Here is a 20,159-nt window from a genome sequence, read left to right on the forward strand (position 1 = left end):
CACGATATCTTTTTGGGAGGGGGGGGGAATATGTTAGGGGGACTAGTTTACGGGGGACTAGTTTACAGTGGCCTCCTTACAGCTACCCAGTTCTCTGCCGATCAAGGCTAGGAACCCGAATCCTGTTTTCTTTGTGTATCCTTACTGTGGGATCCTGGGGCCAGTGGAGACGAGCCCATTAAACACCAAGCCATTGGACATTCTTGATCTGTGTAGGTCAGCATCATCTGTCTTGTTATGTATTGAGGGAAGAGAAATTAAATACCTAACTCTATTAAATCTGTATAGCACACGGCACATGTTTTTGTAATACTTGAACATGCGCAAAGTACTACATTGCATTTCAAAGCCATGGATTCGTTGAATGGAGATTCTTTTTGTCCCCCAGGAGTTGGGGAAATGCACCGTAGATATATATATTTAAAACAACAAACCCCTGATGTTGCTTCCTCTGTCCCTGTCCCATCTTTCTGTTTTTGTGGCTGTACCTTGCAAGATGCTAGATTTGCATTACTGGAGTGAATCTTAAATATTCAATATGCCTCATATGCAGTAACTATAAAATTATTGCAATACTGGGTGAAATCCAGTTCAATACCTTTGATCACCCGCATCGATATCATCCCCAACATTAAAAATCCTTGTCCTCGCTTCAAATTGCTCCATCACCTTGCCCCTTTATCCCCTGCAACCACCTCCAACCGTGTGTCCTCCTTTACATCCTTCAGTCCCTCCGGCTTCCCAGCTGTGGCCGTCCGCACCTGTGTTTTTGGGCATTCCCTCTCTAAATTGTTATATATATTTTAAAAACTCATCATCCATAATTTTTAGTTACTCTTTAGTTTTCACTCAACACTTATGCCAACCAGTTCTTTTAATCCTGCTCTCCCCCACCCACTACTCTGTAACTATGCTTTAGGGAATTTTCCACACTAATGGGATATAAATGAAAATTGTTGCCATGAAGTCAGTGTTACAAAGTTTGGGCTGTGTATTGGAATGGATATGTAAATACAGAGCCATGGCAACCCTGTGACCGAATGGCCTCACCATCTGAAGGATTAGGCTCACACGTTACGCATTATTATTTAAGTAAACAAGGTGTAGGTGCCAGAGGAGTTTCAGTTTGAACGTATGAAAACATAGTGGGAGATGATGAAGATAGATGGAAATATTTAAAAATAATTAGGAAAGAAAATCACCAAATAACCGCTCACCCACCTTGTCAGTAGGGGTTCTACCTCTCCAAAAAGAAAATGCTGGAAAATGTCAGCAGGTCTGGCAGCATCTGTCGGGAGAGAAGAGCTAACGTTTCGAGTCCAATGACTCTTTTGTCAAAGCTAACAAAGTGGGAAATATTTATACTGTGGAGTGAGAATGAAAGATGAGCCATAGCCACAGAAACCCAGGGAAACCGGGTGCTAATGGCCACAGAAACCAAGGGGAAAGAGTGCTAATGGCAGTCCCCAGAGAGAACAAGACGTGAAAGGTTCTACCTCTCGTCAGCTCTGAAGAATCGCATGGAGTCAGCACTAACTGCTTCTCCCGCCGATAGACAGACTGCCAGACTTGAGTTTTTCCAGCATTTTCTGCTTTTCTTTACCAGGTTATTATTACATTTAGACAATTCTCAATATTTCTTTTTAGTTTTTTCCAATTAAGGGGCAATTTAGTGTGGCCAATCCACCTACCCTGCACATCTTTGGGATGTGGGGATGAGGCCCACGCAGACACTGGGAGACTGTGCAAACTCCACACGGACAGTGACCCAGGATCGAACCCAGGTCCTTGGCATCCTGAGGCACCAGTGCTAGCCACTGCACCACCCCCAATTTCAACAATAAAGAATTGTCGAGGTTGAACACAGAGGCTAGCAAAAAAAAATGTACTTTATCAAGATAGCTTTAGATCAAATTTGCAACGTATGCAACGTATGCAATAGCATTGTCGACTGTACTTCTGTCAGATCAAATCATGCAAGATAAGATGACTTTGAGATCTTTAAATTTGAAAAGTATCAAGAATTGAGCATTAGTTTTCTTAGATGCGGTGGTGATGACCAAAATCAGCTTTTTTTTTTTGAATATGCTATGCAGAAAATGAGGGGACCAGCATTAATGTAATTTGTCCTACCTGTAACATGTAATGGACAAAATAAAATCCCTGCAGCAGGGTGCTCGTATGAAGGGTCGGTTCAGACTCAATGGGCTGAATGGCTTCATTCTGCATTGTAGGGATTCTATGATTCTAACCTAATAGATATGGCACCGAAACGGCGCATTTTGCTTCACCCACTCCGTGGTAGCAAGTTGCACACACTCGCCATTTTCCAGCTAAGAAGTTTCTTCTGAATTCCCTTTTGGGTTTAGCGACAATGATCTTTTATTGATGGCCTTCAAGTAACGCTCTTCCCACAAGAAACATTCGCTCTGTATCCACTCTCTCAAAGCCTTTCGTAATTTTAAAGACCTCTATTAGATCATCCCCATAACCAGCGAAAGAGAAAAAGCCTGACCTACGTTTAATCATATATTTCTGCTCTCTTCTTGGTCAATCATCTCTGCACCTTCTCTATAATATAGCAGCCAGAACTGCAGTCAGTAAGAATGGTCTAACAAAGGTTCAATTAAGATTTAGCATAACTTTCGTACTTTTCCAGAAATCAAGCCTGGTTCTTGGTTTGCCTTTTTCTGGCCTTGCTCAATTGTGGTGCTACTTTTGAGGTCCGCGTGTTCCTGGATCCAACCTAGCTTGCACCTTCAAAGCAATTGGTGACCTCCCTATTCCTCCTGCTAAAACGTATGTGATGAAGTTCATTTGCCCATTCTGAAAGTTTATGAATTGTCTCATAGGAGTCTAGTCAGGATTGACAATCTCCGCCATCTTTTTTTCAAAGGAGGAAAGGTTGTGTTGCTTGGGTGCAGTATCTGCTCCTTTTGCAGCCCTCCTTCAGCTTGGGCAGGCGGGGACTGCAGGCTTGGCGGGCTTAAGGAATTGTACGCCTCAGCATTGAGTAAGGGGAGCAAGACGAACAGAATCCTACCCCACACAACTTATATTAGAACATTACGAATACTGGAGACTGCATTAGGAATAAGCGACAAGCAAAAATGTGCAATTAAGCATATAAGGAAGAAGGTTGTTTTAATATGACCTGGATTTTGTGGAGAGTAGTGACCAAACCAGTTTGCTTTGCTTTGCTGTCACAGAAATTCCGAACAGTTTGGTCTTAATTAGCTTCCGGAGCGAGCGGCCGGGAGGGGTGTGTGTGGTTGAATCACTTGGTACTATCAGCATGTCACAAAGTACTGTAATTTATTAGAAACTCTAGCGCCATTTGCAGAGTTGTTAGATCTGTCACTGTATGTGAAAGGACATTTTTAAAATGCGTGTTTTGTTGAAGAGGCTTGGGGGGGTTTTCAGAATAATGGTATTCCCCTTTATAAAAAAAAATAACTTGATAGCTATAGGGGAATCCCACAAACATTTTTTTTGAAGATGGTGGGAAGTTAGGAACTTACCTGGACAGTCAACCAAATTGTATTTCCAGTGTCCAAAATTTTATTGCAGTACCAGCTAATAACCCACACATGCTACACAGAATAAGCTCACTAACAATACTTTTCTCCCCCTTTCAGATTTTCTTTGCAAGCATCTCAGCTACAGCAACCTCACCCGGCCATCGAGTTGAAGTAGCGCTCTTTTCGTAATCTGAAATTGGAAGGCTTACACTGGACGCTTGCCATGTCTATGGACCACAGCCCCACCACCGGGGTGGTCACAGTCATTGTGATCCTCATCGCCATAGCGGCTCTCGGTGCCTTGATCTTGGGCTGCTGGTGCTACCTGCGGCTGCAACGAATAGGCCAGTCGGAAGACGAGGAGAGCATCGTGGGAGAAGGCGAGACCAAAGAACCGTTTCTGCTGGTGCAGTACTCTGCGAAAGGGCCACGGGTGGAGCGGAAAGCCAAGCTGACCGCTAACGGGACGGAAGGCCATGGCTAACTTTCAGTTACCATTCCCCACTCCAGCTTCTGTCGTTTGGACTTTAAAAAAAAAAGACATTTGTAGGATAATCATTCATACTGTGAAGGTCTCTGTTCATGCTGCTTATTAAAACGAAATAGCAAAATTAGCAGAAGAGGACACGGACTAGCCAGCAGTCTGTTGATCTGCAACTGCATGTTATCACGGAAGATCAAGACTAGCCATTCCAAATTCTTGTTTATTTTTGCAGCGTTTCCTACTTGAATTCTAATCCCTTTTAAATGAGCCTATATTGATGATGAAGCAACTACTGTACGTATCATCCCTACTGAACCTGTGGATCTCTGGAAAATAATGTGCATAGATCAGAATGAAATTTTAGTTTTCTGCACTGTGCAGGATAGTATTACATACTAAAGTGCAAAATGAACTGCTGTAAATGTTACCAGAGAAAAGGCCTCGTTTTAAGTGATTATCTTTCTCGTGCTTATTCTGTTGTTGCGTCTAGGTTGCAATGTTTGGGGGGGGATGCGTGCGGGGGGGGGGGGGGGGTGGAATAAGGTGGTGTTCAGAGATACGGAACTACGGTAGAAAGTTTTTCTTGTAAAAATTATAGTCTGACACTACTGTCGCTGATCATTTATCTAATGACACAGCTATTTCAACTAGCTATTTATCTGAAGTTACGTCACAAATTAAATCCTGCGTTAGCTTTTAAAAAAAAACCGTAAGGGCAAAGGGGGAGCCGTCGTTTCAACAGGATCGCAAAATGAAAGACTCAGTTGTTATTGCACTTTGTGGACAGGAGGTTACGCTGAAATGATGGGACTGCTAGGATGCTGCCAAAAGCACTTTTTTCTGAACTGATTCTAGTCTGGGCTTATGACGGAGAAGGCTGTAGTCACAGTCTACACGTGATCCCGAAGGTCTGCGGTGGAGTTAAGATGGTGGCTGAGCAGTTTTCTGTTTAATTAAAAGCATGTTTAATGGGGTCAAATTGTACTTAAACAGTTTCATTTAAAAATGACTTGATAGATTGGAGGTACCTTATATGATCAGATTTGTCCTCATTCCTGTGATTCATAGTTTACAAAAATACATTTACTCTACCTACAATGTAACCAAAATTTCACACTAGTGCAATATTCAAATGTAAACAAATAAAAAATTTCCCCATTCGTCAGATTTTTCTTTACCTGCAAAAAAGATGTTTGACTGGAACCTGGTAAGTGCAGTTCATATTAAAAAAAAAATCACATTTCTGTAGGAAGGAATTTTTACTGAGATTTCATAAACTTCACATGAGGTTCCCCCACCCTGATATGGAATAATTAATGTTTCCGGTGCAATTTTTAAAAAAAAAATGTTCGGTAGCAAAATGGCTCGTGTCTCTGCAGTTTCATGATTCACCCTCTTCACAATATATGAGTCTCGCGATTTGAGAAAGATTCTGCTTCGGCATTATTTTCCGAATGGGAAGTTAATCTAGATTCCTCTTCCACAGGATGTGGGGTCGAGGAGGTAAAGGTTTTTCCCTCTAGTTCTTCTTCAATTGAGGCCATGTACGCTTTAAGCAAAATGTTTTCTTTGAGGAGATTCTCAGACACCGCTGTAATCTCGCCCAGTTTCACTGCTGTTTCAGCCAGCTCTGCGTTTCTTTGGCTGTACAAGTCTTGCAGTTTCTCGTTGTGGTGTTTGAGCTTCTCGTTTCTCGCCTCCAGAGCTTGGTTCTGGAGCTTCAGTTGGTGTTCCTCTTGCCTGGTGGCAGAGAGCTGCAAAGCCAGTTGCTTTTCAGCCTGATGCAACGCCTGCATCTCTGCACGGAGTCTCTTTAACTCATTCTCCAGTTGGTTGATTCGGTCTTTCTGCAATGCCGCTGCCTTTTGGATACAGTCTGGGTTGCATGACTGGAAAGGGTCTTGGTGAACCAACTGGGGAGAGTGCAGCAGGATGAATCTCACTAGGTTAGGGACAGTAAATGGCAGATCCTCGGGGTACTTCACACTCAAGTCTTTCCTGGAAAATAAAAATAAATTTGCGGTACATATGAGGGTAAACATTCTCGACTTAGAACACTCCATTTTTGATCTGCCAGTAAAAAAAGGGAATGTCCTACTTTTCCCCTGGAACTTTCCAGCTGTTTACCTGGGCGGGATCTTTTAGTGTCCGTCTCTCTCTCTCTCCCCCTTCTCCCCCCCCCCCCCCCCCCCCCCCCCCCACACTCACAGTTTTCCCAGCGGCGAGGGATGCATACAATAGGAAACCCGTTGGTATCAGCGGGACAAGATCCCAACAGCAGGCTGCCACCTGTGAAACAAGCGACGGGTTGCGCAGAAAGTCCCACCGCGTGTTTTTCGCCATTTCTCCAAGTTACGGGATGTTAACAAAAACAGACCCGGTCATGCTAAAGCCATGCCTTCAATAAGGGTTAAATCAATGCAGCAACACAAGGGTATAATGTTCCAAAGGTGGGTAGATTAAGGAATTCTTGATCCTTGAAATTCATAAAACTTTTCTCAAGTTTAATTGGTTGGGTACGAAACAAGTTTTCCTGAAATCATATTGGGGCTTGTGTGGCAACACAATTCTACAGGTAGCACAGTTGCTTCACAGCTCCGGGGTCCCAGGTTTGATTCCCGACTTGGGTCACAGTCTGCAGAGTCTGCACCTTCTCCCCGTGTCTGCGTGGGTTTCCTCCCACAGTCCAAAGATGTGCAGGTTAGGTGGATTGGCCATTCCAAATTGCCCTTAGTGTCCAAAAAGGTTAGTTTGGGTTACGGGGATAAAGGGGATAGGGTGGAGGCATGGGTAAGGTGCTCTTTCCAAGGGCCAGTGCAGACACGATGGGCTGAATGGCCTCCTGCACTGTACATTCTATGAATCCTTCGGTACATTACAAATGGACATTGTTTATGCTTGACAATACATGTCAGCAGGCTATTCAGTGGAGTAAGGCACAGTCAACCCTCACAAAACACAGACATACTTTTCAGCGCAGGACACCGAATACAAATTAGATACAAATTTGTTTGACTTTCCTTCTGAGTGTAAGATGCCAATTTTAACCATCTTTAAAACCACCCAAGCAAAGCTCAGTATGGAGTCCAAGTTTGGGGCCTCTCACCTGTACAGTTTGCAGAGCAGACTAGAAGCCGAGAGGCTGGGATAAACTCGCCCAAAGATCTATTATTTCAATACATTTCAAGTGATTCTGAAATAGCTGATTGGGGATAGAGTTGGACAATTGTAAAAATGAAGTACTTCATTCTCTCTCAAATTACCAAAGGAAACTGCTTTCTGTATTTATTCAGCCATATCCAACAGTAAAGCAAGTGATTTCACAGCTGTTTCCTCATTCATGGCCCACAATGTCGATACTTAAAGACCCATTTAAGCTGTCATCAAAAACTGCTCACTTTAAAGGAACTGAAACTGGTAAAATAAAATTCATGTGATGTGCACCGATGGCAAGGTCAGCATTTTTTACCCATCCATAATTGCACTTGTGAAGTAGTAATGCTCCAGTGCTATTAGATAGGAAGTTGAAGTATTTTGACCCGAGTGATGGCTCCAAGTTGAGCTGGTGAGAGATTTGGGGGGGTTGGGGGGGAGAGAAAGAGAACCTGCCAGTGACAGTGTTTGAATGCACCTGCTGCCTTGTCTAAGTAGCAGAGGTTGCACGGAATGTACAGTGCAGAAGGAGGCCATTCGGCCCGAGTCTGCACCGGCCCTTGGAAAGAGCACCCCACTCAAGCCCACATCTCCACCCTATCCCCATAACCCAGTAACCCCACTTAAAATGTTTGAACACCAAGGGTAATTTAGAATGGCCAATCCACCTAACCCGCACATCTTTGGACTGTGGGAGGAAACCCATGCAGACACGGGGAGAACGTGCAGACTCCACACAGACAGTGACTCAAGTCGGACCTGGGGCCCTGGAGCTGTGGAGCAACTGTGCTAACCATTGTGCCACCGTTTGGAAGGTGCTACTGAAGAAGCTTTGGCAGGTTGTTGCCACATTGCACCAATGTTGGAGAAAATTAATGTTTTAGGATGAGGTGTCAATCAATTGGAGAGGATTCCATCGCACGCCTGATTTGTGCCTGGAGAGAATATTTATGCGACTGGTCTAGTTAAGTTTCTGGTCAATGGTGACTCCCAGGATATTGATGGGATATTCAGCAAGGGAAATGCCTTTGAATATCAAGGTGGTAGGGGATGGTTAGATTCTCTCTTGTTGGAGATGCTCAATGTCCACCATGTGTGGCACAATCTTTTCTTGGCACTTTTCAGCCTAAGTCTGAATGTTGTCCAGGACGTATTGTATGTCAGCAATGGAACTGAACACTGCAAGAGTCGGTGAATATTCCCACTTCTGATCTTCCAACAGAGGTGGTAGGCTCTAGGACACAGGCCTCAGGAACTCCTGCAGCAATTGTCTGAGGCAGAGATGATGGGCCTCCACCAGCCACAGCCATCTTCCTTTGCGCTGGGTACACCAGCCAAGGGAGAGTTTTCCCCGATTCCCATAAATTTCAATTCTGCCCGAGCTCCTTGATGCCAAAGTCGGTCAAATGCTGCCTAGAAGTGAGGGGCAGGCATTCACCCGCACCTAGAGTATTCAACTCTTCTGTCCATGTTTAGGACCAGTGAGCCGGGTATCGCTAAATGCTGCTCGGAATGTGCTGTCAACAGCATCTTCCGTCACTTTGCTGATGATTGGAACTGGCCAGATTGGATTTATCCTGCTTTTTGTGGAGGTCATATGCACTGGCCTCAAGGACTAAGACACAGAACTGCAGAAACTGTGCAAGTGATTAATGCCATTTCTCAAAAGGCACTCAAACAGAAATTGCACCCTATTGAAGATAATAGGGTTCATGGAAAGCTTATTTTAAAGGGAACAAACTGCCAATTTAGTTTCCACTAAGTTTCCCCAACAGCACGCTAGCACAGTGGTTGGCATAGTTGCTTTACAGCTCCAGGGTCCCAGGTTCGATTCCCGGCTTGGGTCACTGTCTGTGCAGAGTCTGCACGTTCGCCCCGCGTCTGCGTGGGTTTCCTCCGGGTGCTCCGGTTTCTTCCCACAGTCCAAAGATGTGCTGGTTAGGTGGATTGGCCATGATAAATTGCCCTTAAGTGTCCAAATGATTGGGTTTGGGTGAGGTTACCGGGTTGAGGAGATGGGTTGGAGGTGTGGGCTTGGGTGAAGTGCTCTTTCCAAGGGCTAGTGCAGACTTGATGGGCTGGGTGGCCTCCTTCTGCACAGTGGATTCTATGATCTATTCATGTTTGTGTATACGTCCTGGTGAGCATTATTAAGTTTTGACAGACACATCAACTGATCTATGTCAGTGTTTATGTTCCATATGAACCTCCTCCCAGCATATCCTTGTATATCTCTCTGTATGTCCTTCTATTTGTTTTGCGCTCATGAGTTTACCTGGTTTCCCTTTAATACGCGCCTCCACATTCTAACTACTCTGAGTAAAGATGTTTCTCTTGATACCTTCCTGGATTTACTAGTGACTATTTTATTTTTTATCACCTCTAGTTTTGATCTCCCCCACAATTAGAAATATGTTTTCTGCGTCCATCTCATCATTTCAAACATCTCTATTAGGTCATCCTGTTGGGGTGTCACTGTTGCAACCTCCCAGTTCTGGCATTAGCCTTGCAAAAACCTTTTTCACTTTCTCCTGTGACTCTATACCATTTTTGCAGTATGGAGGCCAGAATTATAGTACGGTTAGAGCACAGTGAGGCTGCCATTCAGCCCATCATATCTGTGCTAGCTCTCTGCAAGTGCAACTCACCCCTTTTAACCGTGCAAATTTCTCTTCAGCTAACGGTCAATTCTCTTTTGATAGCTAGCTATGATGGAATCTGCCTCCACCACACTCTCAGGAAGTGCCATCCGGATCCTAACCACCAGCGATATTTAAAAAAAAAGTTTTTCCCTCCTGTTACTATTGTTTCTTTTGCCAATTTCCTTCAATTGATGCCCTCGGGTTCTCAATTCTTCGGGCAACAAGGGCAGCTTCGCCCTATTTACTCTGTCCAGACCCCTCAACTTTGAACACCAAACTCCTCTTGATCTTCTCCGCCAAGGAGAACAGACCTAGCCTCTCCAGTCTATCTGTGTTCATGAATTTTTCTGCTCTCTTTTTAATGCTTCCACATCCTTCGACAATGTGCGCCCAGAATTGGACACGATGCTCCGATTGAGGCCAAGCCAGTGTCTTATTCGGGTTTTATCACTCCTTCCGTGCTTTTGTGTTCTATATCTCTACTGATAAAGCCCACTTATGAACAACCTTCCAAATCTGTCCTGCCATCCCTACAGTACAGGGGGCCATTTGGCCTATCGAGTGTGTACTGACCTGCCGAAGGAAAACCCTACCTAAGCCCAGGCTATCCCTGCAATCCCACCTACCGTGCAAATCTCAGGACACTAAGGGGCAATTTTGGCATCGCCAATCCACCTAACCTGCACGTCTTTGTAGTGGGAGGAAACCGACGCAGCCGGAGGAAACCCACACAGACACGGGGAGAAAGTGCAAACTCCACACAGACAGACAGTCACCCAAGGCTGGAATTGAACCCGGGTACCTGGTGCTGTGAGGCAGCAGTGCTAACCATCATGCCATCCTATTAATAGCCTCACAGCTCATGATGCTTCCAAGGTTCGTGTCATCTGCAAATGTTAAAACTGTGCCCCATACACCATGTCTATGTCAACAACATATATCAGGAAAAGCAAGTTGCCCCAATGCTGTTCCCTGGGGAACCAGACTCTATTCATTCCTCCAGTTTGGAAAACAGCCCTTCACCAATAATGTTTCCTGTCCCTCAACCAATCCTTTATATCCAGAAATGTGCACTTTACTTTTAAATATCCTCTAACCAAGGCTCTAAAGAATTTCAACACAAATTTCCTGATTTTCAAATGAATCCTAAATGCTTTGTTTGCATTTCACGGCCAAGTTAACTTGTGCCACTGCTGTAATTATTTTCAAATGTGTACTTGTAGCATTTATTTCCTCCTCCGTCTCACTTTGTGCTCATTTTCCAAATTATAAACAGTCCTCTGGAATTAAAAAAAAAAATCATGGATGATCCTCAAGAAATACTATACTGCAGCGCATCTGGTTGATTACATTACTTATCCTCTTGCCTCTACACGTCTACAATAGAAATAGCATAACTAATAATGCAAAAGGAAAGAGATCCTCTTGTCTCACTAAAGCTCCTGTTAAAGATAAGACAGTATTGAGACTGTTAGGCTGTAGAATGATTCACTTCATTCTAGTAATTGCCATAGTGTTGAAGAGCATATGTCTACATTGCTGATCCGTATACATCTTCCCTATTCTGGGCTCAGAGATGTCATCGGAAGATGGCAAGCAGAGCCAAATGGACACTTTCTTTTCACATGAGGAAGTGGAAGTTACCTCAGGCTGAGCTTGTACAATGTATTGACTGTGCTCCAAAAGGATAGTGAAAACCCATTTACAAATTACAATATACTCAAGAGAGGCACTTTGTCAAAAGCCTCTGCAGCATCTTTTAAATTAAAAGGTACCCCAATTCCAATCCCACATCAAGTGAGCTAGGGCAGACTTTTGTCTGTTTCCATAGCTAGTAATTCTCAAAATAGGTCGCTAGCCTGTCGCTAGGGGCTTATAGCTTGTGGGGGCGTCACTCCACATCAAGTGTGGCTGACCAGGAGTCTCTCCCGCTCTTACCGTCAGCTATTGGCACGTTTGGAAAGATATGCAGATGCCTCCCTGTGTCTGCGTGGGTATCCTCCAGGTGCTCCGGTTTCCTTCCAAAGATACCCTCAACCTGTTTGATGGTGTCATGAACGCACCTTTCTTGGCCGACAGGTGGGACTCAAACCCAGATCTTCAGAGGCAGGGTCGTTATCCACTCCACAAGACCTCTCAGGTTCAGGTTTATTTAAGTTAGGAACAGTAGGATCAAGAGGTTGCTGACTTGTACCGATAGCTCTAACAAAATGGGTCAGCGTTCATTGCCCATCCCTAATTACCCTTGAGAGGGCATTTTAAGCCACTTTACAGTGGGTCTGGAGTCACATGTAGACCAGGTAAGGACCTCTATTGGAATAGAGGGCTTTTACCACAATTAACAATGGTTTCATTAGACTTTTAATCCCAGATTTTTATTCAATTCAAATTTCACCATCTGGCATGGCAGGATTTGAACCCAGGACCCCAGAGCATTATCCTGGGTCTCTGGATTACTAGCCCAGTGACAATACCACTACGCAACTGCCTCCCCACATTATTTTCAACTTGGAAAGGAATACTCAACTGGGCTACTGCTCCGAATCCTTTTATGGCTAGTTTTAAAGGGTCATCAGGAACAAGTAATCAACCATTCTCTTAGTCAGATTCAATGCAATAAACAGAATGAAGGAGAACGGTGAAGGGTGATGTCATTGTTCTGTGATTATACTCCCCTACAGCTGAGCTTTCAGTTATTTTATAAAGATCTTTGCTGGAAATATTCCACATGGATTTAAGTATGCAGTTTTCGTTTTTTTTTTGGGGGGGGGGGGGGGGGGGGTGGAAATAGGTCAGCAATTTTCAACCAAACATTGTACTTGCTGACGATGCAGGGTGACGAACAGATGCACAAAGTTACCAATAGCACATGATGCTTGCAGTTTGAAAAGTAGCTGTACATACTTAGTGACTGAAAAAAAGAACCTCATGCTGAGTCTGCATGTACAGCCCAATTGTTAATTCTGTTTACTGTGCTGCAGATTTAGCGAACAGTGAAAAGCCTAATCGGCCTTGTGAAATGCATAAATTGGGAGGCCAAATCATGAATTAATTCAACATAATGGCACCAGGACCAAAGTTGATACTTTGGGAGTAATTTCAGTTTCCTCGTGGCTTTCCTGCAGTTGTAACACAAAATAATCATGTTACATTAGATCGATAATAATGCTCATCAGGACTTTCACAGCAAGTGCTTTGGAATATCCTGAAGTTGTGAAGCCAATAAAGAACAACAAAGAAAATTACAGCACAGGAACAGGCCCTTCGGCCCTCCCAGCCTGCAGCGATCCAGATCCTTTATCTAAACCTGTTGCCTATTTTCCAAGGATCTACTTCCCTCTGTTTCCCGCCTGTTTATATATATGTTTAGATACATCTTAAATGATGCTATCGTGCCCACCTCTACCACCTCCGCTGGCAAAGCGTTCCAGGCACCCACCACCCTCTGCGTAAAAAAAACTTTCCACACACATCTCCCTTAAACTTTCCCGTCTCACCTTGAAATTGTGACCCCTTGTAATTGACACCCCCACTCTTGGAAAAAGCTTGTTGCTATCCACCCTGTCCATACCTCTCAATTTTGTAGACCTCAATCAGGTCCCCCCATAACCTCCGTCTTTCCAACGAAAACAATCCTAATCTATTCAACCTTTCTTCATAGCAAGCACCCTCCATACCAGGCAACATCCTGGTGAACCTCCTCTGCACCCTCTCTAAAGCATCCACATCCTTCTGGTAATGTGGCGGCCAGAACTGCACGCAGTATTCCAAATATGGCCGAACCAAAGTCCTATACAACTGTAACATGACCTGCTGACTCTTGTACTCAATACCCCGTCTGATGAAGGCAAGTGCTAAATTTAAATGTACAAATGCAAGTTCTTACTTTCTCGGAAACTTTTAAATAGGGGAGAGAGCCATTGCAAGGCACTTCAAACACAGAGCAGTTCAAATAAATTCTGATTGACATCCTTTTGGTTATGTTCGGTAAGGAACCTTGTTTAAAAAAAGTTAATACCAAAGGAATCAATAGCAAGAGCAGAATTGGTTTAGAGATGTTCGCAAGGCAGATGTGCGAAATCGACAAATCAATAGCAGATGATTTGGTTGAAGTAGAAAACCTATCAAGCAACTCAAATCAGTGTAACTGGCTGCATGAAACCCAACCTCCTTGGTTCAATGCTTCTTGGTACTATCATCGAAATATAAGTTTTGCTTAACCAAAAAAAAAGGAAACTGCTAGTTGGCAACATGGTACCATACCTCAGTCTGATGGAATGCAGGCTACCAATACAGCACCCTCTTCCCTAACTGCTAGACCCTGTGAATCAAACCAAATCTATACTGAGTCAAGTGCCGGACTCCCATTATCCATGACCTTGGTTGCCAATGCAAAGCCAAGGGGTGGGATTTTCCGGTCTCCCGTGACCCGAGACTGGAAATTCCCGTCCAAGGTCAATCGACCTTTGAACGACCTGTCAAAGTTTTTGGTCCCACACACGATGACTCTCGTGGCGGGGAGGACCAGAAAATCTACCTCGAGGTCTTTATGGAAGCCAGTGCTAGTGCTTTCAGTGGCCACCCTCGCAGGAGGCTTTCTCGACGTGGAAGGAGCTCTAGCGGCGCATCATTTGATTGGCAATCACACATGGACAAGCCATAAGAAATGGTAAACTCAAACTCCCAGGCCATTACAGTCGGAAGGATTTGTAGAAAAGGTAAACAACGAGCCTGAATAAAAATACACGTAGTTATCTGCACCTTACCGGTTACTGGGGAAAAACAGAACAGTTGGAAATCGGTCAACCATATACTCCCACGGAAGGTCATTTTTGGCAGCATTGATTCTGAAAGCACAAGAGTAACTAAATTAATGAATGAGCTTTGAAAAGGGAGCGCTAAAAAAAAAGCGAATCAGAATCCATTTTTCTTCTGGACATGTGCTAAATTTAAATAACACTGATGAATACATTTGTAGCGACTGTACGAAAATGTGCTGCTGTACAGCACAATGCATTGGACTTCTTTGCAAGAAGTGTTTCCAAAATCCTTTGATGGCATAAATCGCTGAAAGTTAGCAACTTACAGCTTTAAAGATTATTTAGCTTGAAACAAAAACTTCTTGCAAACTTTTCGGCAAGCTACTTTGTTTTATTTCACCAATTAGTGACATTCCTTTCCTTATATAAAAAGTACATGGACATTATTTAATTCATTTTTAATTTACAAGAAGAGATTTTAAATGATAATGCAGCCGTAAAACTCAATGCACTGCCACTGTACAGAGTTCACAGAATAAATGTTCCTGGCACAGTTCATTCTAAAAATAGCTTACTTATTGCCATGCTGACATACTGCTAAATAACCATATGTCATATAAACCAAAGAGCCAGATTCTGTACTTTTAAGCAGGCAATGTGGGATGCTGAACGCTTGTGAAGGTTTTTGAAGTTTAAACGTTTATTATAACAAATAAGTTTAATTATTTCACCACACACAGTTGGGAAATGGAGTACAGAACCTGGTCGAATGGCCACGCTGCACCTGAAAAGCAGCTCGCTGTGGCGCAGCGTGGCCGATAGAAGCCAGGAGACCCCGCTCCCGGAATCTATCCAGTTAAGAACGCCTCACGAGATCTAATGCGATCTCACGAGACGTTGCGATGTAAATCCCATCCGTTGTGGGCGGGATCACGTTTAGACAAATCTGCACATTATAGGGAGACAGCTAGTCTCACGTTAATGTGCAGTTTCCCGAAGTACCTGAGGCGTTGGGATATACCCCCTTCGCTTTGGAGACCTTCAGTACTGGGCTCCGCAAATGGGGACCGGACGGAACGGCACTTGTGGGGATCGGAGGCCCTCAGGTGCATGTACTCTGGGCAAGGTGACATCTGGGTGGGTTGGCACTGCCAAGGTGCCAAGCCCTCCCATAAAATGAAAATCGCTTATTGTCACGAGTAGGCTTCAATGAAGTTACTGTGAAAAGTCCCTAGTCGCCACATTCCGGCGCCTGTCCGGGGAGGCTGGTACCGGAATCGAACCGTGCTGCTGGTCTGCTTTAAAAGCCAGCGATTAGCCCTGTGAGCTAAACCAGCCCCTATACTAAACCAGCCCCTATAGTGCATTGGGTCGGGGATTGGTATAGTTCCAGCAAATGGAGCTCCTCAGTGTACAAAACGGGGCTATGTGCAGCCTCAGCCCCCGCTGAGGCCCCCCTATCTAACCCAGGTGTTATTTTATAGATCATAGAATTTACAGTGCAGAAGGAGGCCATTCGGCCCATTGAGTCTGCACCGGCTCTTGGAAAGAGCACCCTACCCAAGGTCAACACCCCCACCCTATCCCCATAACCCAGTAACCCCACCCAACACTAAGGGCAATTTTGGATGCTAAGGGCAATTTAGCACGACCAATCCACCTAACCTGCACATCTTTGGACTGTGGGAGGAAACCGGAGCACCCGGAGGAAACCCACGCACACACGGTGAGGATGTGCAGACTCCGCACAGACAGTGACCCAAGCCGGAATCGAACCTGGGACCCTGGAGCTGTGAAGCATTTGTGCTACCCACAATGCTACTGTGTTTCTCAAACGTGTGGCTAAAAGCGTTTGCTTCTGCACTATAAATTCTGTGATCTATGAGACTTTGTTCCCATTTAGTTAAATCCCGCCCACAGTAATTAATCATCTCCAAGAAGGCACAAGAATTTGATTTGCATTTATAATTGTCCTGATTACATCTCTCAAATGTCTCAACGCACCGCACATGCTACAAATCACTTTGAAGGGTAACAGTCGCTATATAGAGAATGAGCTGGCTGTTCTGTTCATCCCAGTCAACCACGGCCTGGATGACTAGTTAATAAACTGGAGCAGGCGAAGAGAGTTGAACAGAGCACTGGGAAAACACCCAGTGTCATTGGAACTTCAAGCGTCTACCTGAAAAAGCAGGGAAGCCTTTGTTTACTAGCTCATTTGAAAGGCAGCACGTCAGAAATGCAGCACTTTCTCAATACCACATTGGTACGTCTGACTAGTTTACATACTCGATCTCTGGAGTTAGTTTAATCTCACCCTCTTCTTGGGCTCCAGTGAGTGCTGCCTTTCAGAATGACAATATTAGAGAACGCTAACCTCTTCCTTTCCCCAATGCCTGGCCCCCACACCCATTCCAATAAAAAAAAGTTGATTACATCTTTAAAGATTACCATAGTTTCTAGAAATAATATTACAGTCGTGGAATATGGCCTTTTAACTGGTCTGCCAAAGGACAAATTACAGAAGCCAGCCAGCAAAACAGGACTACACATATCGACTTCCTGGCCCTTTCCCAACGCCAGTACATAATACCTCAAAAGGAAATTCACACACCCCAATAAGACAGAAATGGAACATAAAACACAACTAAAACCAAGCTTGTGTGACAAAAGTTTGTGTAAAATAAGGTTTTGATACCAATTTGGGTTGTTCGTCTCACAAATAGTTTATGTATTTCATTAAAGCTGATCAAACAGACTCACTGAAATAAGGCGACAGGATATTTTGGTAGCCATAATGAGGCCGGAGTAGCTGTAGTGGGGGGGGTCGTGGGAAACAGGCAGACAGACATACAAACAGGCAACAACAAAACAAAACAGGGTAAGGGAATATATAAAATATTGTTTTGAAATTACTTTCTTACCTGGCTATCACCATTCCATCATTGGCATGGAAGAGACGGGCAACCTGAATAAGCACATGATTGAGAACAGTGCAAAATCCACACCACTGAGTGTAGTAGAGTAGCAAGACATTCTGCAAGGGGAAACGCAATGGTAACAAGTCAGTCAGCATGTTATCAGCCAAAGGCTTTAACCAAAACAATGGGTGTGATTTTTCCCACCACGTTGCACCTGGCGCTGATCCCATTGCACTGGGTGCATAGCGGGAGAGGCGTAAGATGGCCTTCACACCGGGAGCCCAGATGCCCACAAGGATGGATGGTTGTGGGGCAGGTCCACCCTCATGCCTGGGTGTTGGGGCTCACAATAACGTTCAGTGATGGGGTCTCTCAGAGGGTTGAGGGGCGGGGTATGTTGCCCATGTCTGCGGGGATCACACTATCCGTGGGAGGGATTTAGGGGACCCTCGACCTCGAGATCAGGGCATACTTTCAAACTGGTGCCCCGATCTCTTAAGGAGCTGGACTGGCCGGCGAGTTTAGTTCTCTACTGTAGAAAAAAGTTGTGTGTGGCATTGACCGATGAGGAACTTCCCAAGTCCCAGAAAAATGGCTGAAGTGTGCATGACTACAGATCTCACCCAAAAAGCCAGTGGGAAACATCCCACCAAAACCACCCGCAGACAGTAACATTTTGGGTGAATTGCACCCAATATGATTATGTTGTCTTGCACCTACCTATCTGTTCGGGCCATAGGGGAAGGAGGAGCTACTGTTCCCCAAGTTCAAGGCACCTTTTTCTTTAAATATAGCCATGCTTATTTGAGATGCAATGCATAAGTGAACATGTGGGAAGGCGGTGATGATGACAGGATATCTGCTGATCACATTTGCTTTGACACATATTTATAATTTTGCTACCAATAGAAAACATTTCTTTGTGCCTCTAATTCTTTGTTTTAGATGGAGATTATTTTATGGAGATAATTAGAGCCTGGAACATAGAACATAACAGCGCAGTACAGGCCCTTCGGCCCTCAATGTGCGCCGTCCTGTGAAACCCCTCTAAAGCCCTTATCGTCCATATGCCTATCCAATGACCATTTGAATGCGTTTAGTGTTGGCGAGTCCACTACTGTTGGAGGCAGGGCATTCCATGCCCTTATTACTCTGAGTAAAGAACCTACCTCTGACATCTGTCCTATATCTATCTCCCCTCAATTTAAATCTATGTCCCCTCATGCTAGACATCACCATCCGAGGAAAAACGCTCTCACTGGCCACCCTATCTAATCCTCTGATCATCTTGTATGCCTCAATTAAGCCACCTCTTAACCTTCTTCTCTCTAATGAAAACAGCCTCAAGTCCCTCAGCCTTTCCTCATATGATCTTCCCTCCATACCAGGCAACATCCTGGTAAATCTCCTCTGCACCCTTTCCAATGCTTCCACATCCTTCCTATAATGCGGCGACCTGAACTGCACGCAATACTCCAAATTCGGCCGCACCAGAGTTATGTACAACTGCAACATGACCTCATGGCTCCGAAACTCAATTCTTCTACCAATAAAAGCTAACACACCGTACGCCTTCTTTACAACCCTCTCAACTTGGGTGGCAACTTTCAGGGATCTATGTACATGGACACCGAGATCTCTCTGTTCATCCACACGACCAAGAATTTTACCATTAGCCCAGTACTCTGTCTTCCTGTTATTCCTTCCAAAATGAATCACCTCACACTTTTCTGCATTAAACTCCATTTGCCACCTGTCAGCCCAGCTCTGCAGCTTATCTATGTCCCTCTGTAACTTGTAACATCCTCTCAAGGTGACTTCTTTATTTCTAAGTCAGTGTTTCAATTATTATAAAGGAGAAATATTCTGTGAATAAAATTGGTGAATTTGTGTACACTGAACTAGAACTTCAGGAGGGTGCACCGCTCTCCCAGACATCAGAATCGACAAAGAAAAACAGCCTTTTAGGGACCTATAGTTCTGTCTTTGAAAAAGAGAACTTGATTAAAGCAGCAACCATTAGACATGGTACAGAACATGAGAACAAATATTACTGATTTCCCCAAAATCCAATAACGCAAAAACATGACATCAGAACTAAAGTAGGCTCAATTTAAAAACCGCATTGCCAGTAGGTTTACAAAATACAGGAGGTACTCAAAAATATTTGCCACATGAATCTGCACAATGAGGAATGGGACTACAGCGAGCCAGCATGGACTTGATGGGTCAAATGGTCTCCTTTTGTGCTGTAGCTCCTTTTAGCTAATATCTGCATCAGGATGTAACTAGTAGAGTTCACGAGGGGGAGCCAGTTAATGTGGTTTACTTGGCTTTTTAGAAGGCTTTCTACAAAGTCCTATTAAGAGATTAGCATGTAAAAATAAAGCGTATGGGATTTGGGGTAGTGTATTGAGATGGATATAGAACTGGTTGGGAGACAGGAAACAAAGAGTAGGAATAAATGGGTCTTTTTCCAAATGGCAGGCAGTCACTAATCAGGGTACGACAAGGATTGCAGCTATTCACAATATATATTGATGATTTAGGTGGTGGAACTAAATGTGATATTTCCAAATTTGCAGATGACACAAAGCTGGAGGGAGGGAGGGAGGGGTGCAGGGGTGAGGAGGATGCAGAGTTACTCGAGTGTGATTTGGACAAGTTGAGCGAATGAG

At 44.2% G+C, this 20,159-nt stretch overlaps 2 protein-coding genes across 3 annotated transcripts in view; one reads left to right on the top strand and one right to left on the bottom strand.

Annotated features, from left to right (window-relative positions):
- Positions 1–3,638: 3,638 nt before the first annotated feature.
- Positions 3,639–5,165, top strand: snn (stannin). The gene has a single exon (XM_038819675.1). It carries the CDS (start codon positions 3,745–3,747, stop codon positions 4,003–4,005), a length of 261 nt encoding a protein of 86 aa, XP_038675603.1. The 5' UTR covers positions 3,639–3,744; the 3' UTR covers positions 4,006–5,165.
- An 80-nt stretch (positions 5,166–5,245) lies between these two features.
- Positions 5,246–20,159, bottom strand: part of txndc11 (thioredoxin domain containing 11) — a 98,365-nt gene continuing 83,451 nt past the window's right edge. For both annotated transcript variants that reach the window (XM_038819673.1, XM_038819674.1), the window contains 3 exons: positions 17,485–17,597; positions 14,567–14,647; positions 5,246–6,003 (listed from right to left, as the gene is read on the bottom strand). In XM_038819673.1, coding sequence (XP_038675601.1) covers positions 5,403–6,003; positions 14,567–14,647; positions 17,485–17,597 — 795 coding nt within the window. In that variant the 3' untranslated portion in view covers positions 5,246–5,402. The remainder of the gene's footprint in view (positions 6,004–14,566; positions 14,648–17,484; positions 17,598–20,159) is intronic.

This window comes from Scyliorhinus canicula, chromosome 15 (genome assembly GCF_902713615.1).
Source record: "Scyliorhinus canicula chromosome 15, sScyCan1.1, whole genome shotgun sequence".
NCBI lineage: Eukaryota > Metazoa > Chordata > Chondrichthyes > Carcharhiniformes > Scyliorhinidae > Scyliorhinus > Scyliorhinus canicula.

What these genes read in the sequence shown, in the direction of transcription:
- snn (XM_038819675.1), top strand. Translation starts at nt 3,745, where the DNA reads ATGTCTATGGACCACAGCCCCACCACCGGGGTGGTCACAGTCATTGTG.